This window comes from Danio rerio, chromosome 11 (genome assembly GCF_049306965.1).
Source record: "Danio rerio strain Tuebingen ecotype United States chromosome 11, GRCz12tu, whole genome shotgun sequence".
NCBI lineage: Eukaryota > Metazoa > Chordata > Actinopteri > Cypriniformes > Danionidae > Danio > Danio rerio.
Window position 1 is genome coordinate 44,711,944 of NC_133186.1, and position 27,573 is coordinate 44,739,516.

General features: G+C 35.4%; 1 protein-coding gene across 8 annotated transcripts in view; it reads right to left on the reverse strand.

Moving 5' to 3' along the window:
• Positions 1-26,124, reverse strand: part of slmapa (sarcolemma associated protein a) — a 103,084-nt gene extending 76,960 nt beyond the window's left edge. For 7 of the 8 annotated variants that reach the window (XR_012386864.1, XR_012386863.1, XM_005168063.6 and 4 more), the window contains exon 1: positions 24,736-26,124. Coding sequence is in view for 6 of the 8 variants with exons in the window: in XM_005168063.6 (XP_005168120.2) it covers positions 24,736-24,933 (198 nt within the window). In the remaining 2 variants the exon portion in view is untranslated. 8 annotated transcript variants of the gene reach the window in all.
• Positions 26,125-27,573: the final 1,449 nt, after the last annotated feature.

Sequence of the window (27,573 nt, forward strand, 5' to 3'; positions counted from 1 at the left end):
CTTTCATTTGAGCTATAATTTGTACATGTGTCATTTGAAAAATGAACCAATGTTTAATACCCAGCTCGGGTATCCAAAATACTGTGTATTTAAGTGTCAATTACTTTTGTACAGTAGAATTTAAACCAAAGTGATGCATATGTGCATAAAATATAGATTCTACACTTTCAAACGAAACCACTTACGGGGATTTGGTGCAATGCTGGCCCTTTAAATCTTAAAGCGAAAGTCGATGACGTAACAAACCCGGTACCGGGTGCGCAGAGTTTAACTGGTCAAGTTAGAAGCCTCGATGCTACCAAGAAAAAAAGGTTAATTTCGAGCCCTGTTTACAGTAAGGCATAGTTCAGCACTAAATGAAAATGTACTTCTGTGTGGCTTCTTTTTCTGTTGAACACTAAAGAATATATTTAGAAGCTAAAAACCTGTAATCATCGACCATACATCTGTAATGACTGACTAATAATTGATCATACTATTTAAAAAACAAAATACTATAGAAGTCAATGGTGTTTCGTTTGTTTTCAACAGAAGAACGAAACTAAAACAGGTAACAAGGGAGAGTAAATGACTATTTGAATTTTTAGGTGAACTGTCTCTTTAAAACACAAAACCAGTAAGTGTACAAGCAAGTGTGAAAGGATGGAGAAACACAAATGACAAAGCACATTTCCTCCAAACGGTTGTTCTGACTGTATTCTAAGGTTACTGTGGTCGCAGGTCTCTACGCTTACATTTGACTTTAGTTCACTTTTCTAAAAGAAAGGTGTTAATAATGTCACAATGCAACATGTGCAGAAGCAGAAGCTGAAAAATGTGTGCATTTCCCAGATCACCTTTCATGATTCATTTTAAAACAACATTTTAAAGTTAACCGACAAACATCACTAAACAGACTTTTGTGAATAAAAATAAACTAATTATACTTCAAATATACTGATATGCTATTCTGAAAAAACTAAAGACGGCACACAAAAACATTTATAAAACATGGTTATGCATGAATAATAAAATACAAAAAAGCAACCCAAAAACATTAACCAGGGCTCGAAATTGCAACCATTTTGGTCACATTTGAGCCCAAAATTTAAACTATGCGACCTCATAATATATTTAAAAGCATTTGTGAGACTGCATAATGATTGTAGTGCGACCTGCTTTGTCTTTACCAAGTTTAAACTAAAACTGCGGCTCATGGCAAAGAACGGTACTGTGCAAGTCATCGCGAGAATCCTGCCCCATCCCACCCAAACAATATATTGTGCCGGCTGACTAGCCTGCTTTTTCCCAGAAACTTAGAAAAACGTAAATCAGCATATTGCAGATATATTACTTATTGAATTAATATGCATATAAAAACAATAGTGCAAAACGGGTATTTCTTATTGCAATGCTTTATTTCTGTTTGATGCAAACCATAAATTTATTTTTCATAATGTAACAGTAGGACTTTATAATAGCAGATAACTCACATTCACGGCAGTTGGTATTCGTATTAGTTAGTGTTAGTATTACTGTCATCATCGTCATCATTAATATTTAATAATTATTAGACATTCATTTTGGAACTATTGCTCAAATATCATTAAGTCATTACAGAATTAGTGGGATAGTTGTTTCTGGCTTTTCTTAGTCCTGATTGATGTTGTTTTCAATCCAACAAATTCTTTAACATACAATTTGCAGGGGTGCTCATTCATTTTTGGTGGGTGTTCCCTAAATTTATTCTGGTGCTACCAAGTAAAAAAGTTAATTTCGAGCTCTGTTAACTAAGTGATCTTGAATGCACACAAAGTTTTAAAGTTATTAATTCAGTAATGCATTATTATTTCATAATTTCAATACCATATACAGGGCTCAACAATAAGGACTGCCCGCTGGCCCGGGGCCCGTGTGCAAGACGCTCGGGACAGTATACAGAATGGTTACTGGCCCGATCGGGGCTAGTGTTGCCTTGTCACTAAAATTTAATTTGGCTGTCAATTGCATGCTTTCATGCCCCGTTGTTTGTTTCAGAACTTGTTTGCCCAGTAAGCGTGGTTCGTGTGGCTAATATGTTTATTAAGTTGATGAATCAATTAAGAACAAGAAGTGAAATGCATTTTAAATCTAGATTTACAAATAAATGAAAAATGAAAATATTGAAAGTATTATAGACTGATGTAATGAGCCGGTTTATAAAATTAGGAATTTTGGTTGGTTATAAACAAACAAAAACCATAAAATTGTCAACTAAATAATTCAACTAAACCACACATTAAACCATTCACTTTATTTAATCTAATCAGTATTGTATTTAAATTAAATCATTTTTAAATTGTCAGTTGTATTTAAAGAAAAGTAATGCTAAAAAACTAAATGGCTAACTTCTTTTTTTGGTGGGGCCAGAGAAAATTTTGGCAGGGCAAGTAAAAATCTGAACCACTTGCCCGATCGGGCCAGTAAAAAAAGATCCTTAGCGTTGAAGCCTGATATTAGATGTTTACAATTCTGTGATATGAGTTAAAGGACAGAAGGCACGCAGAAAAACAAATAATTATAACAAATAACAAATATAATAATACTAAACTCATTTATTCATTTTCCTTCCCATAGGGAGAACATGCAAACTCCACACAGAAATGCCAACTGGCCCATCCAGTACTCGAACCAGCGACCTTCTTACTGCCAATAATAATAAATACTTAATAAAACACTTAATTATTACTATTTATTATGAAAATGTTTCATATAGTACAGCGCTGCATGAGTTGTTCAAGCATGATATTATGATTATTGTGCTCCCAAAAGACATCAGAAACATAAAAAAACCAACAATACTATGACAAAATAAAATGACGGTTATATTATTTAACAAGTTATATATGATATAATTACGCATTGCATTAATGTAATTGTAATACAGGGCTCGAAACTAACTTTTTTATTTGGTAGCACCGGTGCTCCCAACTTCAAAAATTTAGGAGCACCAGAAAAAATTTAGGAGCACCCACCAAAAATGATTGAGCACCGCTGCAAATTGTATTTTAAGGGACATATTGTATTTTAAAACAACATCAATTAGGACTAACAAAAACCAGAAACAACTATAATTAATGCTGAGATGACATTGATATTTGTGTGCAATAATTCCAAAATGTGTATGTCTAATAATTCTAGAATATTAATGATGATGAAAATGACAATAATAGTAACAATGAATTACATTTCTCATCATCATGCTGCCTTGAATGTGCTTGAATGTAGGTTATCTGCTATAAAAAGTCTGTTACTTTCTGAAAAATAAATGTATAGTTTGCATCAAACAAAAATGAAGCATTGCAGTAAGAAATATTTATTTTGTACTGCTAAACAGCATATATATGCATGTCAGTTTAATAAATAATATTTCAGCTGCAAAACAAACAAAAGATTATAATAAATATTAAATTCAAGGCTGAAAGCTGCAAAACAGTCATCAGTAACTAAATAAAAAAATATATACATCTCATGAAAGAATAGGCAAAAGAAAGTAAGTAAAGTCTCACTTCTATCACTCTTTAAAAGTTTTGGTTTCAGTTTGTGTCAATTTAAATGTTCCGTCTGAGCTGATTTTCATTTTTCTGTGTTTGTGGAAAAGCAGGCGAGTCAGCCGGCCCAATTTATGAGCAGGTTAAGCACCGGCGCAATACCGCTGTTTGTTATGAGACGCAGTTTCAGTGTAAACTTAGTAAAGGCGAGCTTCTTTGGCGATGATACAGTATTAGATTTGACTTTTAGCGGACACTTGAGCTGAACACGCAGTGAATGCAATGCATCGAGATTCGACCACCTTCTCCGAAAAGCACATACTCGATTGATCTCAGCTGGCGGATCAATATTCACCACATGTCATGATCGCTCTCATCTGCGTCTCAACTTTAGGTGGGGTTTGCACTTCGCGAACCTGTGTGCTTTAAGTTTTTACACTTTAGCCGTTTGCATTTCCCGTGGACATAAAAGCTCCCTCCCTGTCATCTAACAGTGGATAGCCTTGAGTGATTGACAGCTAATATGAACCAATATAGCGGCAGGGAAGAGCGATTTAGCACGTTTTTAAAAAAAATCAAAACAGGTCGCACTAATGCGCCCAAATATATTATGAGGTCGCATCGATTAATTTTCGGGCGCATATGCGACCAAAATGGTCGCAATTTCGAGCCCTGTAATATATACTATACACTATAGCAAAAATAATAACTGACAATGACTTTATTTACACTTATAACTTATTTTAAACTTATAACAGCTTACAATTTTACCAGACAAACAGTATCTGAAGTGCAGACACTACTTTAAACATTTACAATATGCTTTACAATGGTTCCTTATTATATTTTTTATGCTGTCTAACGTTTTGTACTTGCTGTGTCTTTCTTGTCTAAAGTCAAGTGGAAGCAGATTAGGGAGGAACTTCTGTTTCTCCTAATTTATCAACAGCTGGCATGTTAAATATTCATTAATTGCACTGGGACACCATTACTAAAGCACCTGCATCTGTCACAGGGACTCAACTGGCTACTACACAGGGGGCGAGCAAAATACTGAGAGATAGTGTGGGGAAAAGAGTGAGCCAGAAAGAAAGAGGGCTCATTTTTATGTCAGGGATTCGCCCACATCCCGTCGTCAAAGAGCACATTAGCATTCCAAAAGAGACCTGACGCACTAATACTGACTTCAACTTATTCAGCACATCTCCAATTGCTGTCAGTATTTGGGCTTAACGATTAAGTGCATTTGCAATAACATCACGATTAGCGTTGTGGAAAAAAGTGTTTGATAGAACAATTCTTTTCAAAGCCTAAAGCACCATCTGCTGTTCAAAACCAAGCTCAAAAATCTATTCGAAACAGAATTTTCTGAAACTACAACGCTTTTTAGAGCGCCATCTGCTGTTAAACACTAAGGTCAAACAATTCAATAGAGAATAGCAAAGGATTTGGAAAATCCAAGAATCAATGCAATTAAATTTGCCACAGGTTTATTGCAATAAAAAAACGGCTGCATTTAAACAGCGATTACAACACTTTTCAGAGCGTAGAGCTCCCTCTACTGTTAAAAACTAACCACAAACATCAATTCAAGAGAGAATAGCGATGCATTCTGAAAATTTGAGAATGAATGCATCTGAATTGATGGCACAGCTTTAATTGCAATATTTGTTAATGCAATATTATATGTTTGGCTTTTGAAACATTATTTTAAATACTGTATGTGGCTAAGAAATAGCTATTACTTCTTTTGTTTGGTGGCCCAGTGAAAATTTTGGCAGGGCAAGTAAAAATCTGAACCACTAGCCAGAAGAAAAAGTCCTTAGAGTTGAACCCTGAAATTACAAAAACACTGTTAACTAAAAGAGATTTTTATATAATAAAGTCAGAATTGTGTACTAGATTGCTTAGGCAAACTGCTAAACATATCAACTGATTAAACGAAGATTAAAACTATAAGTGAGTCACTACGATGATCTTAATTTCGTGGTTGCAAATGTGAAACATTTATTGTAAGAAGCTTATTAGAGTTATTAAAGAGACAATTCACCCAAAAACATGGACATTCTCACAATTTACTATTCCTCAGAAGGGTAAATGACAGAATTTTTATTTGTGTGAACTATCCCTTTAATAGCACAACACACTAAATGCTATAAATAACTAAAACCAAATCACAAAATTGCAAATGACATACTTTTCCTAGTCTACATTTCTGAGAACAGCATGAAGGTCATCACTTGTGCTGTAAGAAATCTCTATACATTTTGCCCGACTGTTAACACTCAAATGCGAGTCCATGTGCAGACTGGAACTATTTTGAGTGCAGGTTTTAAATAAGCTGTGCAGAAAGACAGTGTTGCCCTATGCAAACAAGTGCTGAGAAGATTTGTGCAATTAACACTTCCAAGACTGATAATTAAAAGGAAAGGGGATCATGGGAAGGAATGAAGGAGGTGGAACTTTAACTTAAGTTGAGCTGGTAAAATGGTTAAGACGCTAGTTTTACAAAAGTTGGACGATTATGCTTATTTAGAAAGCAATTATATAATACAAACATGATAATTAACAATATTTTTTCAATCGTGATTTATTTATTTTTATGCATTAGTCCATTGGTATTGCCAATGCTTGAACAGCCTTAAACAGATTAAAATACAAGGTCTCATGTTGCCCATTAAAAAGCCAGTAGACTCATTAATGTGAAGGACTTTCTAGGAAAATCCCAAAGAATATGATGCATATGTAATGACACATGATGCGTATAATGTTCAGGATGACGCAGAAAGAGTTTATCTGTACTGTGATGTCAACAAAGTGGATTAATTCAAATTATACTTTAAAAGTGCCAGATCTATATAGTTTATAGTCTCAAATATACTTTAATAAATCATATTAGTGTCATTTTAGTAGCATTATTTGTCTGTGATGCAGGTGAATGGTGCAAACATATCATATTTCTTTGATCAGATTCCGTTGATTCTTACATCCTTGTCGCACTGAAATTAGGCACCGTAATTCATATGCTGATTTGATCCGGTACGTACCGGTTACAATTTCGGTACCCAACCCTATTGTTGTCAGTTTATTACTGCTAAGGCCATTTCCAACTTGTACCAAAGATAACTGAATATCAGGGCACTAAATCACTTTCAGTCTATTGCATGTAACATGTGCATGACCAAAGACACCACAAATAAACTACTGGCAGTAGTTCACTATATAGCCACCAGAGTTGATAATAACCAGAGGTTTCTGAACCTAAAGATAGCTCATCATCAATATAAAGGGAAGTAAAATGTGTAGTGCATGAATTTTTGCAGTAATTATTCAATTCAGCAAGTTTGACTAATTTCAGTAGAAAAAAACTTGAGCATGAACTACATTAATATCTGCAGGCCAAATGTTGAAACCCATTCAGATATGGTGTCATATTGTCGAAACACCACAAACACATGCAAAATATTCATGAAAGTCAGTTTATTTTTATACTTAATCCGTTTTATTAGAATATATCCAATAACACCTTTTACTTCCAGTCAAAGTAGCACAAAAGCTCACATCATACTGTCTGTGTTAGTCTCCTTTCGTCATATCGGCCAAAAGCTACAAGATTTATACCATGAGAAAAGCTCTGGAAGCCAACGCTGAGATCTTAAAAGAATGCGAGAGTTTAAGCTTCAAAAGCAAATCTAAACCTAAATCACTCCTACCTGTAAAGAGCTCCATCCGCAGATGGAAAACAAACTGTCTGGCTAGGGAAATGAACATTGATTGGTCCAGTCTGTGTAAAGCAGGTCAGCTATAGTGAAGACACTAACCCCGGTAAGCTTGGTTACTAATCAGCGGGTCAGGCAATAAAGCAACCTTAACCTTAATCCTCAAAAGTTCTTCAGCAGAACAAAGCTAATCAATAACATTCATTCATCCCGAAAAGCCAAGTACAGAATACATTTAAATTAGGACTAGGGCTGAGTGATATTGCAAAAGAAATTATCACGATATCATGTTTCATATCATTCGATATCGATAATTATTGAATATTTTTTTACAGTTAAGAATATTAGGATTTATTTAACCACTTTATTTTAATTTAACAACATTTCTAAGGTAAATAGTTTAAATATTCAAAAACAACAATAATCAAAATATCTCATCTATTTAAAATAAAATAAACAAGTGTTAAAGAGACTATTAAACTTGATAAATAAAATGTTACAAAGTGAGTATGTTACAATGGTAAAGGTAGATTAACATCTGTATGGCGTGTATAATAATGATACAGTAAACCTCAAACTGTGTAAACAAACGAATTATAATAATCAAATCGAAGCTTTCAAGTAAAGGAATCAGCCATCTTTATTTAAATTGCAACATTACAAATAGTATAGTTGGATGACTACATTACCCCTACCACCCGCTTGCACACCATGCGAGTGTGGTGCAAGTCGCACGTCTCCATTGGAAGTGACAAACTTGCACCCTAAGTTATTGACATTGCTTTCAAGGCGCACACTTAGCAGCCACAATTTAATAAAACTATAGTGATTAATGCCGAAACCTCATACCAAACTTTTTTTTATCGTTATTGCCAATGGTGTTCAGTCAATAAACAATACCCGTTTTATCACCCAGCCCTAATTAGGACAGCACAATATTGGAAAAATCTAAGATTGATATATATATATATATATATATATATATATATATATATATATTTTTTTTTTTTTTTTCTTGTGATATTGTAATATGAATACAATTTTACTAGAAGAGTTGAATAACTATTTAGAAAGAATTTATTATTTTAGATTTATTGGGATGATTCTATATAGCAGTGGATAAAATATAAAAAGCAAACTACAAGCAGAGATAAATTCAACATTCAAAAAACTGTATTCTGTATGTTGTCAACTTGTATTCATGTACACAGTAACTGAATAATCAAAATAGAATAAAACTCCATAAATAGCCTCAATAAAATGAATCATTGTTCATTTGTCAATGGTACAAACAGTACAATTTCATAGGCCTGAATCCTGTAAGACCCTCGCACTACACAAAAAAATAATCAAAGATGATATCTTGGATTTAATGAATTTTTTAAGTGGTTGTAAAAAATTTATTTGGGCTGAATTTAAACAAACAAATTAAGTTGAACATTACTGAACTTAATTTGTTTGTTTAAATTCAACAAAAATAAATTGTTTGCAACAGTTCTGCATGCAACACTTTTTGCCTCAAAAAAAAAAAACCTTTGCAAAATGATAAACTATAATACGGACTCAACATTGCTTATACTCGCAATGTCACTACTGCGAATAATCACATTGCAATATCGATGCTAAAACTATATACTGTGCAGCTCAAATTCAAATATGAATTTAATTTATTTTAATTGCGCACAAGCTAAATTTTAATCAGACTTTATTTGCTGATCTGAATGAATTAATACTTTACATTACCAACAACAGTTTTCTTTGTACAACTGATAAGACTAGGTGGAGATTTAGCATTCAATACTGCTCCGATTCAACCCTAAGAGAGGTTTAAGATTTCAAAAGCCTGTGAATGCTTTTGCTGGAAAACCTGAAGTCATCACACAGGAGAAACCCCCTTTAATGCCTTAAGGAAAGCAGCTAATGTAGAGCAGCTTCATGCACAGCAGGTTCACCGCCTGTCGTTCAAAGTCAGCCAAAATGCACACTTATACAGCATTTCACAGCTATTTAATGACACAATATATTAATTTACCATGAACAAAGACATGCATTTGTTCCATTTCTATTTCCTGGGTCTAAAATGCTCTAGAATTATTTGGTGTTGGACTACAAAACATTGACTGTAATAGTTTGATTAAAGTGTCAGACATTTTTTCTCTCATTTATTACAAACTGATTGTTTTTCTACATTGCAGCATTAATATTCTGCAGTGTTTGTTTTTATTTATAAAGCAATTCATTTAAATTGCATGGCTTAATTATAAGCTTATTGCCTTTTGTTTAATCTTCATTATTGTTGCCAAGCACAATCTAAAAAAAAAGTCACACTGCTTCAACTACATACAAAAGAACTCAATGCCTTCAATATAATTACAAAGTCAATATACATTCATTATACATTATTTAAAATACACCCTATTATGACCCATCAGCCAGTGATCAATATCAACTTCTGACCTATATTTGTTTTTGTTAAAGCCTGAAGTCCGTCTCTCTTTCAAATACAATAGAAACCTCTAAGATCGTTATAAAAACCAAGGCCAAGATGTTTATTCCACTGAAGTCCTCCATTAGCCATCCGAAACACGCACACCACAGGAATTGCACAAACCTGGATAGAACCCATTCATTGAACGTCTGGTGGAGAATTAAAGGCAATAAAGGATAACATTTAGCTGTCAGCAACTTAATGGAAAGGAACAATAATTAGATTTATTCATTTACCAGAGGCTTTTATCCACATCATATCAATTTGTCAGATGAATCAACAATAATTTGAGTACAATATAAACTTAGCAAACAAAGCAACAAGAGAGATGGAAAAAATAGATGGAATAATAGTAAATGCTTTTGTTTACTGAATTATTTATTTGCTTTCCAAAAAAAGAGTGGTGCTTTAAATGTTCATTAAGCAGAGGTTCACTCTTAAAAATGCTGGGTTGTTGTACTATAATGTTGAGTCAAATATTGACAAGCTCAATGCTGAGTTAATGTTTTCAATTAAATTTAAATTACACGTTTAACACAATGGATTGTGTTTGATTATATTTAACCCAACATTGGGATACAACAAGATTTTTTTTCAGAGTGTTAGCTGCTCATTTCACTATAGAGGGTAATTTGAAAAAGGTTTTTAAAAGCATTTTTAGCCTTGAAGGTATACAAACATTAAGCAGCATTTATCCTACAGCTGCACCGATATAAAAAGTATGACACATATGCAATCACCGGCCACTTTATTAGGTACAACTGCTCGTTAACAGCCAATCACATTGCAGCAACTTAATGCATGCAGCCATGGTCAAGACGATTTAGTGCAGTTCAAATCAAGCATCAGAAAATATCCAGTGAGCGGCGGTTCTGTGGGCGCAAATGCATTGATGCCAGAGGTCAGAGGACAATAACCAGACTGGTTCCAGCTGATAGAAAGGCAAGAGTAACTCAAATAAGCACTCGTTACAACCGAGGTCTGCAGAAGAGCATCTCTGAACACACAACACGTCCAACCTTGAGGCAGATGGGCTACAGCAGCAGAAGACCACACCGGGTGCCGCTCCTGTCAGCTAAGAACAGGAAACTGAGGCTACAATTCACACAGGCTCACCAAAACTGGAGAATAAAAGATTGGAGAAGCTGCGTGATGCTATCATGTCAATATGGACAAAATTCTGAGGAATATTTCGAGTACCTTGTTGAATCTATGCAATGAAGGATTGAGGCAGTTCTGAAGACAAAAGGGGGTCTAACCCAGTACTAGTAAGGTATCTAATATAGTGGCCAGTGAGAGTATAGCACAGTATAATAGTGCTCATAATAAAACATTCATTCAATTCATTCAGTCATTTTTATCAGCAACAAGCTAAGGTGTACAGATAAGAGTCTGAACCTCATGGCAGATTTACACCCCACAAATAGCACAAGTTGAAAAGGAGACTGATTTAAAATAGGGATACCAATGAGAGCGCGTTTACAGTAACCTGGAAACCAAAAGAAGTATGTTGCGATTTGGAAGAAAGCATAGGGATTTGTAAAGAAAGTCTTTTATCTTGAAACAGTGCTTGGGATATGTTTAAAATATAAAACATCTGCATTCCAATGAATTAACAGGGTGAAAAAAGTGGACTTCGTTAATAAGATTACAGCACTGTAGAAGTATGTGAGGGCTTTGTGTAGTGTCACAAACTTTACATTTAAGAGATTATGACATTACCGATTTACATAAATAACATTTCCAATTAGGACGACTTGGTTAATTAGTTAGTTAATAGTTATTATTAATTGGGTTGACAGAATCTATTTAGATTACAGCATTTGAACAGCTTTACTTTTCCAGACAGATGCACATGATGTACTGGGGTTTTCTGCTGCATGTTATATGTGCCAAATGATATAGTATTTTTTTCTCGAAAATATCCTGAACTCTTAGGCCCCGTTTACACTAGTGCGTTTTAGTTTGAAAACGCATAAGTTTTGCTACGGTTACGCCATCCGTCCACACTACGCCGGAGTTCTCGAGCGCCGAAAACGGAGCTTTTTGAAAACGCTGGAGAGGCCGTTTTCATTCTAAAACGCTGCTGCTCCGTCTCAGTGTGGATGGGGAAAGACGGAGACATCTGAAAACGGAGGCGGGGCTGCAGACGTCCGCCTATCTGATTGGGGCTTTTCCTCAATATTAAGTAGCCTAACACAGTTCAGTCTCGCATCCTCTTCGCAAGTTTGATCAAGGCTGCAGTCTCCCCTTCTCAGTTTGATATGGAAAACATACCGAGGACACGGGTAAATCTTCAAAGGGAACAGTGTACTTTATAACTTCATTCACATCACCTTGGCTACGTTGTTTCACTTTCTCAACAATAAAATGTAAACATGATTTAAGGAACTGCCTATTTTCTTTTTAATATTAGCAACTTAACAGACAGCAGAAATGTTGAGGCGCCGTGCTGCATGAGCGTCATCTTCACTGTGTGGATATTTATAACAAAACGGAGCCTATAACAACTGCCTCCTTTCAATTTCAGTGAAAATACGAAACGCACCCTCTCTTTTGCTGAATATCAGTTTTAATAATCGATAATTTTAAAAGTATAACAGGTATAACATACAATAAGTTTATACATTGTAGGAAATAAAGGCAAGCGATCAGTCAATGTACCTGGATTAATCATTAACTTATCTTTGCGCTTAACCAAAACATGTTACCCGTGAACAAGTAACTTAATAGATTCCAATGACCAAAGTCAGGGAATTGGCCTATGTCGTTAGATAAAGACAACAACATGAATGAAATATCACGTTTAGCAAATATAGTGAGATTAGATCCAGCGGGAGATGCTTGATGAGAAGTCCGACAAGCAGAGCTCTCATCTGGGTAGAAATGCTGGAGCGCTTGCCCGAGAGTGTGTGTGTGTGGTCACGTGATGTGCGTTTTCAGCATTTTGGTGTGGACGGAGAACTGTTCAGAAACGCTGGGTAAAACGCGAGTGTGGACGCGGATCGTTTTCATTCTACAACGCCGTTTTAAAACTAAAACGCACTAGTGTAAACGGGGCCTAAGACAGCATTGATGAAATAGGACATAAACCCTTGTTACTGCAGCAAATTATTATCTGCAAGCATGACAGTCCACTATGCAGACTATTAGTGTCAGAAACATGCTGATGGTGCACTTTCTCAAGACACACATGATCTATTAAACTATTTTCTGACATTTTTCAGGCTATGCACGCACTGATGAGAAAGGAGACAGCGTCCCATACAGCTGCTCAAGATCTAGGGTGTGGGTTGCCCCGCAGGGCACTGTTCATATCAGGAAAGAGGCTCTATATGCAGTCAGCTGCTAGCCAGTTGTCCCCAGCTTGGCGATGCCTATAATAACAACAGACTTTAAAAATGGGGCGCAAATGGCATCAGACTATTTTAAGACTTGACAACAGAACTCATGCTTTGACAGAAAATATGCAACAGCCTGCAGCTAAAAAGGATAAAGGCACAAGAGCAATTATGAAGGAGATGATCAACAATAACACAAGACACTCGAAGACACACAATTTAATGAAATGTCACCAATGAAGCAGAGACTGGAGCAGCGGTGGAAAATTCTGCAAGTGCTGCGTTGATTCTAAGATTTTCAAATGCATCGCTATTTTCTCTTAAATCGATTCTGAGCCTAGTTTTTAACTCTGGATGGCATTAAAACAAGAAACAAGCATACGCTGACTGCATCCAACTTTTTACCAATACCACGTGAAGATCATTAATAAAGTTAGGAAAGGACACAGTGAGCAGTATTTACATCAGGGGTCTCAAACTCAAATTAGTGGTGGCCATATCAGTGATTGACAATTCATAGGAGGGCCGTTTTAACATGTAATCACAACAAAAAAAGTGGAAACCTAAAGTAATTGATGCACTCAGACATTCTTCCCCTCGGTATATGCAGTCAAAGCTCCTTTTTGTTTCTTGTACATATTGGAGTAGTTTAAATTATGAAAATACTTCAATTTAATAATAATAATAATAATAATAATGATGATAATAATAATGATACTAATAATAATAGTTGTTGTTATGTCCCAATCAATTGTTGCTTAACCAAAAGTTTAACAGATAGCGTATTTGGCACGTATGAGAAAACGTGCCCCAATACCATATTTGAGATTGTCAAAAATGTACACTGTGACTTCTAGTGGATTTGTGAAAACAAAATCTGCAGGACGACAGAGTCCAAAGTAAATATTTATCTGTGTACATTTTTAGCAAATCTAATTTGGTTGTTATATTATCATTCAATCACAACTTTTCTTGTTTTCGAGTTGTTTTTCTTTAGAATAAGTACAAATACTTGTCATCGATCATTCCTAAGTCATCCTGTATCTGTAATTGTATTGTTTATACTGCTGAGTTGGAAAAAATCTGAATAATGTGGGTGGGAAAAGTGACAGTGACTGTGAAAAAACAAATGAGTGGGACAGAACTCCGCTACAACCTGCAAAAATAAAAGTTAGTTTAACCTTAAATTAACAAATATGCATGTGGAAAGCACTGTAGTAAACCTCATTTTCATAAAATCAGGCCCAAAACAGCACTACATGCAATTCATAATTTACAAAGACAACAATTTTTCCAAGTAATGAATAATTTATCAGTGATGTTAGACCAACATTGCATAGATTAACTGCCCTCAGTTGTTTCCATGGTACCAAATAAAGAACATGCAATGAAAAAGACCACAAAGGATGACAAATCTACAAATACAAACAACCTAATCATGACTAAATTTGCTTACATTTACAATATGACAAGCTGATATTAAAAGAGTTGTGAGGTAGAATTCAGTCATTTCAAAAAATACTTGTTAATATAGACTTTGAGCAGATGGTAATGTTTACATTTTGATACCGGAATTTACTAAGCATCACCAAAAACAAACCTAGTGATACCAAAAACCAGATAACAGAGCATTCAGATCTCACATGACTATCCATACTGATCACTCGACTTTTGCAATGTCATGCTGGAGATGTGGGTTTTGTGGTATCTTGTACATTGATCAAATATTTTAAGTAAACTTTACTCGTCACTGTGTAAACTTAAGTTATATTAGAATGATTTATGAAGGATCACATGACTGTAATGATGCTGAGAATTCAGCTTTGAAAAATCCCAAGATTAAATTACATTCTAAAATATATTCAAATAGAAAACTATTACTATTTATTGTCTCAAATAGCTTTGAAAATTTTGACCGAAAATAGTAAACTTTTGACATACTCTTTTCAACATACTACAGTTTCGGACATACCATTTCTGTTTTCAAATACTATTTTGGATGGATAGTATGCAAATTTGGATGTAACAGTTGTTTCCAATGGATGTATGATGCGCTTGCGCCTTCCAGATGCACGCAGTTCAATAAATCCCGCTAGCGCATCGTAAGTCACGTAACAAGAATTAACCGATCAGCTTCAGCTTGTATGAAACATACAAATTTCCGTAAGACTAATTATCCCAGACAAACACAGAACACTCAAACACTGCAGTGCTTTGTAATTTTCTCCTTAAATAAAACTTGTATCAGAGCTACAGCAATGTTTTGTCAGCTTGTCATCCTCTGAGAAAACATTTGATGGTCACCTAGCAACCTACGAACACTACTACGAATAGCTACCAAAGAACACTATTGACAAGCTCTCATTTATTAAAAAAAAAACTCTAATCAAAAACTCAAATCAGTGCTTTACAAAGCATATTGAATATAACTCAGAATGCAAAGAATATAATTAAATTACAACAATTAAACGATAATTAATAAGAGCTCATTTGTAATAGATGACAGCCCTGAATCTGGCAGGAACCAGTGAATCTTGGAAACACACTGGCTTCATTATCATGGGTGTCATTATGCCAATCCATTACAAGAAATAGCAGTATCAGAGCTAAGAGCAGTCATCCAGACACTCTATTAGCGGCTGTGTGGCTTTGATTGATGCCTAAAAATACAGGACACATTCTCAGGCACACAGTTGCAATCATCACCTTTTCAGAAATGCCCACATTGTACCCTTACAATATGAGGGGACAGGTGGAGATTTTGGCATCATTTCACATTGTGCCAATTGTCGGCTGGCCCAGTTTAGATGGCTTCATCTTGGCATCTCTTTCCGACAGGGAGCATGCCAATAGGAGCAAAGTCTCTTCAGGTGATTACTGAGACGTAACGTGGACACTCAGAGGAAATGGACAGTATTACTGTCAGTCTTTACACTGTCAATATCTAGATGCAGCAGAACAAAATCCGAACAGCTTAGGTCTAGTAGATGATGAGTAAAAATGCCAAGTGAAAATAGTTTAATGATTACCAAGTAGCAGGAATTATGTTAATTATTCTAGTTAGTTATAATTGACTACTGATGAAAATTTAAATGGAATTAATTGATTGCATATACATTACATATTGGTGTACACTGTGTCATGAGAACATGTTTTTGTTACTTTAACTTATTTAATTCAATTCACCTTTATTTGTAAAGCACTTTTACAATGTAAATTGTGTCGAAGTAGCTTCACATGGAAGATCATAGTAAATTGAAACAGTGTAGTTCAGATTTCAGTGTTTAAGTTCAGTTCAGCTCAGTTTGGTGTGGTTAATAATCACTACTGAGAGTCCAAACACTGAAGGTCAAACCCATCGATGCGCAACCTCTATGTCCTCTACAGATCCCGAACCATGCAAGCCAGTGGAGACAGCGGCGAGGAGAAATGTTATAAATGAAATTTAGAAAGTTAATTATGTGGTTTTAGCTTTATTTTTGTTTTACAAACTTTAACTTGATGTTTAAATTAGTCTATAGGATTAAAGTGTATTTGATTCAACTAACTTAAGACAGCACATTTTTTACATTGTAGAAAACAAAATAGCTTGTAAGTTTTACAAACGACTGTTAAGAAAAACATCTAAATAGCATTTAACTAAAATAGTTTCGTATAAATTGTACTCCAAAAAATGAATTTATTAAAATAATTTTAGTGCATTAGGATTAGGACTGCACAATATATCGTTTCAGCATCGATATTGCAATGTGTGCATCCGCAATAGTCACATCGCAGGATATGCAATGTTCAGTTGGGATTACAGTTGACCAGCACAACAGTTGAGAATACAGATTTGTGAAGTTGTTGCAAAAAAAAAATAACCATAACAGAGTGAAAATTGATCATTTGCGTGTGTCTTAAAGGCATTTCCAGAAAATTTAAAGCATTTAGCCACAAAAAAAAATAAAGGCATTTGCAACTTAAAAAAAAAAAAGAATTTCACTAAATTGATCAAATAAAGACTATACAGTGTTATTGCCAGGGTTCTGCCATGCTGGTCTTGTAAATTCTTGTTTTGGTGGCTGAGTCTTGACACTAGCTCTGTCTTGTCCTGTCCTGTTGTGCTCAGCTCGAGTTTTTTCGGGTAGAGAACTCGTTTTCTGTCATTGTGTGTGTTTCTGTATGGGTTAACCCTCCTTGTTAACCCATTATTATTCAATTATGTTCGCCTGTTTATGTATTAATTATTTCCGCTTATATTCTCCTTATGTCTGCTGTCCTGTGCCAGTTCCCCGTCGTTTGCTGCCTTGTCCTGTCCTCCAGTCACAATCCCTACCAGCCTGCCCTAGTTCGTTTGTTTGGTGTTTATTAGTTTTATTAATGTTTTCCGCTCGGGGTAGTTTGTTTTGCCTTTTATTTTTATTTTATTATTAATAAATACCCATTATTTACTGCACCCGAGTCATCGCTCCTTTTCCCCTCTAACCGAACCGTGACAGTTATTTTATTTACATTTTATTATTTATTTTCTGCACATGAATGCTATTTGACTCTCTGGAAAACCATAAAGCACTGTTTACTTGACTTGTATTGTTGCTCTATTGTAAAAAATTTTGCTTGCACTATGTTTAATATTTTTTAAACATGATTCTCACCCTTACAAAGTAACACCAATCAAAATAGAGCTATTCAAGCCATCTGGTGAAATGTATTTACATCGCAATATATATATCACAGACATTACACAAAATATTGCAATGTTTGATTCAATATCGTGCAGCTTTAATTCAGATGTACTTCAATGCACTAAATGAATGTTCTCCTTGTACATAAACAGTGATTTATGCATTTATGCATAACCATGACAACAACCCGCTTTACTGCTGTAAGCAAGGAAGATGTATTTATGGATTTTTTTTATTTAATAACATCAAAAGATATCAAGTCTAGATCATTTAAAACAGATTTAAAATAAGTAATAAATATAACAATTGGGAACTGAAATAACTCGCATCATGCTACTAAGGTTAAAACACTATATTTACAACCTCAAAGCCTGTGGTCATTTTCAAAAATCATTCTTTTGTATCATAATGCTAGATAATTAATTTTTCTTTATTAAAAGCAAATGCAGTTTGCGAAGAGTTAATCACCTCACCTAGTTTTGCAGCATTCAGCACACCCTAATTCAAACACCACACCTTAATTTAAATGACAGCAGTTAACCATAGCTGCAATTATTTCACAACAGTGGAGAAATGATTCCCTAGAGTGATGATGGCAAAACTTCACTGCATCAAATACTTCCTCTTTACAAGCCAAACACACCTACACGCAGTGTCAGACGCAGAGAAAACCTCTACACGCATGCAAACTGTAAAAAAATAAATAAATAAATAAAGATGTACTTACACACAGCCACCAAAACTGCACTTCAACCACTGCAGTGTGATTTTCTAAAGGCAACTATACACTTGCCTAAGGGGGAAAACAACTTATGACCTAATACAATGTGCACTGAAAAGTAGAACACGGTGAATTACGCCAAGCGCACGTTTCTGGATATTAGGTCTGTGTGCAATACATCAAAATACTGCAAATGTGCAATAAATGAGTGATCTAAGTATTTTTGTTTTCCTGCCACTAGCACACCCTCTAAAGCAGTGTTTCTCAACCATGTTCCTGGAGGACCACCAATACTGCATGTTTTTGGATGTCTCCTTTGTCTGTCACACCCATTACAGGTCTTTGAGTCTCTGCTAATGAGCTGATGATCTGAATCAGGTGTGTTTGGATAAGGAGACATGGAAAATGTGCAGAGCTTGTGGTCCTCCAGAAACATGGTTGAGAAACACTGCTCTGAAGGATTTCTCAGCATATCAAGCAATGAAGTTACATGCCAACACACATGAAACCAAGCAAAATGGACATGCTGTTTTTGTTTTGGTCCCAAAATATAATATTAGCATGGATTACGAAATACATATGACCAATTAATCAAGCCATGTGAGGAAAGCAATAAGGCATTAAAGTAGGAACTCCAGTTTCCTCTAGGATTTTTTTCCAGCTGTGGAGGCAGATCTTTTTTTTTTACACAGATCAACCAACTACCTATAGCATAATTTGTCAATGACAAAGGTTGTGAGCGCAGTATCACAAGTCGAGATCACATTTATGTAATAGTCTACAAGAATGCAAATCTCTTTGCTTACGCGGCGATTTCCTCGGCTCGTGCACAAAACTTCTTGCACGGCCTCAAATATAAGCTGCTCAAGCGCAGATCTTCTTGTGCGCTCTCAAATAAACGCTGCTGAAGTGCAATTTAGTTTGTTTATGTAACGACTATGTCTCCAACATTTATTAGATATGCTAGGAATATTTATGAATGTCTCCAATAGACCTACAGAGCGATATTATTGTGTCCTGAAGTAAAGTGAAACATCTATACGTCGTGTTTGCTGGCCTCACACAGCAAGCACCTGTCAGTCAGTCAGCACGTCACCTTAAAGGGTTAAACAAATGACGCACATCATTACTACGGTTACAGAAAAGTTTGCGCTGTTATAATTCACTTACCTTTTAATATGTTTTGGTGCGATTATTATCCGCTATTAAAAAAAACACGACTGGATGTTTTGAATGAGAAGCTGTAATGTAGCCGTGGCTTAATTATATAAATTATTTTTGTTTGTACACATTGTTATAATGTCTAACTGGTTTTATGCAACAGTAAAACATGGCTTTTAACTTTGTTGTAGGGCTGCATGATTAATCAAAAAAAGATTGCAAACTCGATTCACTTAATTCAGCTTTTCTTCAATTTAGACATTTATATTTTCAAGGTCAGGAGAGAAGTGTAAAGAGTCTTTAAATTGTTTTATATACGTTACGCAGCAACATGGACACCTCCAAATTGCATTAAAAGTGTCACATACTGTATTCATAAGGTATAATTCACACAAAAAGTCATTTCTGTCTTAATGTAATGATGGAAGCTAATCACGGCGGCGAAATCACAAGCTGACGCAGTTTGTTTACTACCAAGAGGATGCGAGCGTGCCCATCAATGACATCTACTTTAGTGAACAAAACCTGCATAGGCTGTAAATAACAGCTAATAAAGCTGAAAAATAACTTTCGGTTTGTATGGTTTGCATGTATGTTTTTTTTTTCTCAAAGTGACGACAGCCATGACATGAGTGCACTCGGCAGTGAAAGTGAAACTGAAAGTATTCACATCATTTAAACGATCATATCGCATTTCACAGTTATGATTACAACAAGCACTGGATATGTTTTTTCTTTCATAGCGAAGTGTTGTGCATGGCTGCATACAAATACATTTTAACAGGGTCGGTATAACTACTCTAGCCTATATAATGTTGAGCATTATGCATGAAGAAAATCTGATAATGCTGCCTGATCATACGGGAAAAAACATAAGTATTTTACGTTGTCAATTTAGTGGCTAATTTGTATGAATTCGTAAGAGTTCAGTCGTACAAAATTGTACGATTTTAAAAAGGAGGCGTGGCACCCAACCCCACCCTTAAACCCAACCATCAGTATGGGATAAGCAAATCATAGGAATTAGATCATACAAACTCATACGAATTAGCCACTAAATCAAAAAGTTACGAATTGCCATGAGATTGTGTCGGATAATGACAAATGTTTCATTATAACAGTAAAATAAAATGGTCTAATAATGTTGTCAATGACAAGCATATGTCTCAATAATTTAACATCAGAATTATGAATAGTTGTATTCTTATGTCATCACTTTACTGTGAATTAACAAACAGGATATCTCTCTAAGTCTATATCAAATTTAGCCTTTTAATCAACAGTAGACCCACACACAGGCCTAATATTATTATTGTTGTTTTATAATATTTCTGGGAAATAACAATGACATTAGCCTACTTATATCAACAATTATTTTATCTACAGAATCGCGAGAAAATCATGATCTTTATTTAAAGCAAAAACAAATCATGACTCTCATTTTAGCCAGAATCATGCAGCCTGACTTTGTTATCCTAATGCTTTCCTTTTTCTGAAATTACATAAAACCTTTTGGTTATAACATTTTTACAATAATGTATCTGATATTACACACTGCATTATTTAGCATGCTATCGCATATCTCATTTTTCAACATTGCACAGCCCTACTGGGTATGTCCATGGATACTGCATAGTGAAACATGTTCTGCTCCTTTCAACAGGATTATTTTACACTTTCATTCACACATGATGCTGTGGGAGACGCAATAATAATGCGAGTACCAGGAAGCTAAAAAAAAAAAAAAAAACCTGGACATCCAATTACACAAGCCAGACTAGAGAGTCAGAATTAACAGCCATAAATTTTTACATAAACACATGCAGCATATAGATGCCACAACAATATTTCACTACAGTTTACTAAACACAATCCAGCAACGTCACGCATGTTAGCCGCAGAGTTTATTTGATGCTGTAAAAAGGCTTGTACCTTCCTGACAGATATTATGAGACAACACGACTGTGACAGACAGCATGTAATGGCAAACATTCAGGTCATAGCCGCCATGTCTCAAAATCATCACAATATAGATAACAGATGCCTGAATTAAGATTATCAGGTCAAATCTGATCAATTGTGAAAATTCAATTCTACCATAAATGTCCAAAAGTGTGTCTGAAAGATACTGGTATACAAACAAAGTCATGAACACCCGTTTTAAAGTGAATTGTTTTAAAACTCACTTTAATATGTTAGAGTTGGATATAATGCAACATACTTTGTGTGCGCACCTGACCTGAACCCTTACATTTTGGAATCTTCAAAGCTAGAAATTGGCCATTTCTACAGAACAAAATTAATAAAGGTGAAAAAACATCTGATCAAAGCAACATGGAAGTTTTTGCATAAGCACTCCGATGTTGTAGAATTTACTAAACAGCAGAAGTTAACTAAAGAAGATTTACACCTCAATAAAACTGGTGTCAAGCACACTACATGGTACGTCACTGCCAATGACCACTGGAAGGTCATAGAGGTTTTAAAAGCCCATCGAGCCTAAGTACGCTTGGGGCTTCGGCAAACTGCAAATTCCAATGGTCTCAAACTCAATTCCTGGAGGGCCGCAGCTCTGCATAGTTTAGCTCCAACCACCTCCAACTCACATCTGCTTAATAGTCTCTAGTAATCTTGAACACCTTGATTATTTGAATCGGCTGTGTTTGATTGGGGTTGGATCAAAACTGTGCAGATCTGTGGCCCTCCAGGAATCGAGTTTGAGACCTATGGCATATTCATATAATTATTGTCAATATTATACATACTTTTGTTACTATTTTTTTTTTTACCAAATTACAAAATAAAGTTGTTATTAAATATATTTGTTACTAAATATTAATTTCATAAAATGAATTACTTTATGTTCTTGGTATTTACACACATTAAAGCCGGGGTGTCAAATTCATTTCCGGGAGGGCCCCAGTCCGGCACAGTTTAGTTTCGGCCTCACTGCACTTTTCTCCCCATAGACTTCAATTTATACACACACGAATGCGTCAGACTGGAAACGCAAGCTTATGTGAAAAGTTTAGCAGTTCGCTACATTGGAAAGTTCAAGCTTGGTGAGCTCTGACCTGCGAAATCACATCACATGATGGCGTGAGACCAATTGAAGTTGAAAACATGACCTCTCTGGACAGAAAATTAATATATGGACCTATCGCTCCCTTTTTTTTAAATGTCTAACCATCTTTTTTAATCCTATTCGCAGCGCCGTACAACAGAATTACGCACGCACAAACTCTAGCGTGACCGCAGTATTACCTTTAGGTTTCAAACAAGCCTGAAGGACTTAACTAAAAAATTAGTTGGATTAGGTGTGTTTAATTAGGGTTGGAACTAAATTGTGCAGAGCTGTGGCCCTCCAGGAGTTTGACACAATGCATTAAAGGGACAGTTCACCATTTACTTTATAAATTTCTTCTCTTAAACATAAAACAAGATTTTCTAAAGAATATTCAGCCATTGACATAAAAAACAGCTATTGACATCCATAGTATAAATGTAAAAATACTAAAGTCAGTTGCTTTCTCTGACATTCTTCAATAAACCTTTCTTTCTGTTCAAAAGAAGAAACAAACTCAGTTTTAGAGCAAGTGGACTTTCATGGCAGAATTTACATTTTTTATGTGAACTATCCCTTTAAAAGCTCATTGAAATAGTGTTTTTTTTTGCTCATTGAATCTTTGGATTAGTTTTAAGAAAAAGCTAATATATTTACTATATAACACAGGGGTGTCAATTTCAGTTCCTGGAGGGACGTTGACCTGCAGTCTAGTTCCAAACCTGCTTCAACACTCTTACCTGTGTGTTTCAAACAAGCCTAAAGAATTCAATTAGTTTCATCAGGTGTGTTTAATTAGGGTTGCACTAAACTGTGCAGAGCTGCGGCCCTCAAGGAACTGAGTTTGACACCTGTGATCTAATGCAGTGTTTCTCAACCACATTACTGGAGGACCACCAGCTCTGCACATGTTCCTAGACTGTCTCTTAATTCCTAGAACGCTGAGAACAGAGAACGCATCCTGTGAGAAATGAGATGCTGTGTTCTTCCCTGGGTCTTCCTGATGGTGACGTGACCTTCACATGTTTTTAATGGAATATGGTTTAAACATTACAGCATTCCTACAACAACGATTTATTGTTTTCCCCCATACATAATATATACCATGCATAAAAAAAACGTACAAATATATGCTTCACAATACAAATAAAACTAATTTTAACACGAATTTCAACAAGTAAACACCCTTTATGTGCTTATGCCATTATTATGATTTACATGGTAATGTTTAAATTCACCGTCTCATTTAGGGAAACTCCTGAAGTAAATAAGTTACATCTCTAAACTTTAATAATAAATCTAAATAAAATGCTGCGCTTCCCACCTCCTTCATACAGCCACAACGACTTCTAGGACTTCTCAAGCAAGTTTTGTGCTCAAGTCTGCATCGATGACTCTACGATATCAAGAACACATCTGGCAACTTTCACGCGTCCTCCGTTCTTGCCGTCTTGAGTTTTGGAACTGAACATAGGCAGTTAATGACGACATTACAGAAGAACACGAGGACGCAGGATCGCTGAAAAACGCCTATTGAGAAACACCCCATGTTTCCTTAACCAAACACACCTGATTTAGATCATCAGCAGAGACTGAAAGACCTGTAATGAATGTAACAGATAAAGGAGACATCCAAAATATGCAGTGTTGGTGGTCCTACAGGAACGTGGTTGAGAAACACTGATCTAATGCAGTGGTATATTTAGCCATAAATTCCATCTTAATCTACTTTTGGGTGGGGATATTATCTATATAATCCTAGTACAGACAATTGTGACAACATTGACAGATAGATACAAAGAAAATCTTAATAATTCAAGAAAGATGGAGGTGGATATGTCAAACACTGAAAAAAATATTCATTGGACTTACTAACTTTTTTGAGGCAAGTGGTTGCAAACAATTTATATAGACTGAATTTAAACAAACTAAATGTAGTAACGTTTATTTGTTTAAATTCAGCTCATGCTAATTTTTGCAACCACTTACCTTAAAAAAAATAAGTACATCTAATGAATAATGTTTATAGTTAACATCCAATCTATTGGTGAAACATCAGACTTACCTTGCCTGTCTTGTGGTCGAACCATACCAGAGCGTGATTCCTCGACAACACTTTGCAGTCGAAGGTGGCGTTGTTTTGGGCAGGGCGACACCGGGCCACGGAGCGCCCGATCTTGACCGGCTCATCCAGGTAAACATGGCGTTCCTGAAACGGGTGTGAATTCGGGCGGCAGGAGAACACGGCCAGCGCTGAAGGCATTGAGGATGGCTTGGGAGTGTTACTCCAACCAGAGACGAAAGACAGGGTTTCTTGATCCAGACTGACCTGTTGCTCCAATTCTTCCTAATGAATGACCAGCAGACCAACGCACATAGTAATACGAAAAAAATTCCAACTCTACAAAAAGACCCCTGCTAAACCGACTACATAACGTCAACAAGACTGTATATTTATACACTATGTAGATGACTTCTTGCCCCCTTGCGAGACCCCCATGTTGCCGAACCAAACCCAATACAGCTGCCCAATTCCATACAAATCTGGGTGTCCAGATGACAGTCCACAATTCGAGCTGTTATACTTCGTTCCCAACACAATTCATCCTCGTCCCCCTTTACAAGCATAGGCCTGGCCAGTAAACAACCCAGCAACTAGTACACCAATAACCTGTTGAATTGGTCAACCTTTACTCCTAAAAAAAAAAAAGAAGTATTACTGTCAAGTTGACATGCGTGTCTATATTTAGAGGGAATGACTGCTAGGCACGAAATGCACTTGTGAAAATGTTAAACCGTAATGAAGATTAATAATAATGTGAGTGGGTTTGGCTGAAGTATGCAGAGCAGACCATCAAGCCACCACTCCCCAAGACAGAGTAATTAATATTGAAAAATACCTCAAATGCCTACTTAAACAGACTTCAAATGCAAGTATTTAGCTGTCAGGATTGTATACAAGAGCACAGCTCGCGCGGAGGGTGTTTTCTTGCGCACGAGAGCGTTAGCTGGCTAACTTCATATTAGCTTGTTAGCTTCGCTGAGGTAACACTGGCCTTCTACTTTCACCTTATCGAGCCGTCCAAGCTGGAAGAGACTTTATAAATAACCCCGAGCTGATTTATCCCCGAAAACCAGCTATTTGTTCGGTCTGTGGAACTTTCATGCGCGGAGAATTTGCGTAAATCCAGTATTAGCTCGCGAGCTCGGTAACTAGCTTAGCCTGCTGAGAGACACAAAAATTTCCCCAGAAAAGAAAGTCATACACGAATAAAGTCCATGACACGGTCCCGTGTTAAGCCATGGAGGTCTCCGCTTTTCGGAACGCTGAAATCGGGAGGGAAATCGTTGTGTGCGACGGGATAATTGGAAGTAAGTCGTCCTCTTGAAGAGATATACACACACATACACACCGGCCACAAACCGCCGCGGGGCTCGCGCACCACCGAGATATGGGGCGGGGCTTTGCGGTGACGCGAAAATGTAGGCGGATCCGCGTTTCCAGAGAAAAAGGATGACGTTTTTCATGCGGATTGAAAATAATGTTTGTTTGTTCATTTTTCGGATGCTATTTTTTTCTTTTGTAATAGCATTTCATTTACAATCAACAAGCAAGACAACAACAGGTAAAACAATTTGTTGAACAGACAAAAAAAGTATGGAGCCAGTCAGATCAGTCTCAAAAATAATACATGTACATAATAAAACTCCTCCATGCACAGCACAATTCACATTTACAACATCCAGTTTGTAAATTCAAAACACAACTTGTAAATACAACCAACAATTTGTAAATTCACAAGCAAAAATCATAAATACTTTCACCAAATTAATTAGATTTGTGTATTTTTGTATAGTGTTTTCAATTTACGAATTGGATTTGTGTATTTATGAATCACATTTTAAATTTACAAATTGAATTTGAGTAATTATAAATTGCATGTAAACTTATGAATTGGATTGAGTATTTTTGAATCGCGATTTGTATTTACGAATCTGATTTGTGTAAATGAATCGCATTTTCAGTTTATGAATTGGATTTGTGTATTTATGAATCGTGTTTTGAATTTACGAATTGGATTTGTGTATTTATGAATCATATTTTAAATTGACTAATTAGATTTGTGTATTTATGAACCACGTTTTGAATTTACCAATTGTATTTGTGTATTTATGAATCACGTTTTGAGTTGACGAATTGGATTTATGTATTTATGAATCACGTTTTGAATTTACGAATTGAATTTGTGTATGTATGAATCGCGTTTTGAATTGACGAATTGGATTTGTGTATTTATGAATCGCGTTTTGAACTCACAAATTAAATTTGTGTATTTATGAATCGCGTTTTGAACTTACGAATTAAATTTGTGTATTTATGAATCACATTTTAAATTTACCAATTGGATTTTTGTATTTATGAATCACGTTTTAAATTTACGAATTGTATTTGTGTATTTATGAATCGCATTTTGAGTTGACGGAATGTATTTGTGTATTTATGAATTACGTTTAGAATTTACGAATTGAATTTGTGTATTTATAAATCGTGTTTTGAATTGACAAGTTAGATTTGTGTATTTATGAGTCGCGTTTTGAATTGACGAATTGGATTTGTGTATTTATAAATCGCGATTTTAATTTATGGATTGGATTTGTGTATTTATGAATCATGTTTTCAATTTACAAGTTGGATTTGTTTATTAATGAATCTCGTTTAGAATTTATGAATTGGATTTTGTAACTGTAACTTGAGTTGTGAATATATGAATTATATTATTTAAATGTAATATTTTTGAGACCAATCTGGCTCTATAAAAAGGGCTCTAACAAATAAACACAACAAAGAACAACAAAAAAGTCATCATACAAATAAGAGATTCACATAAACAAATAAAAATTA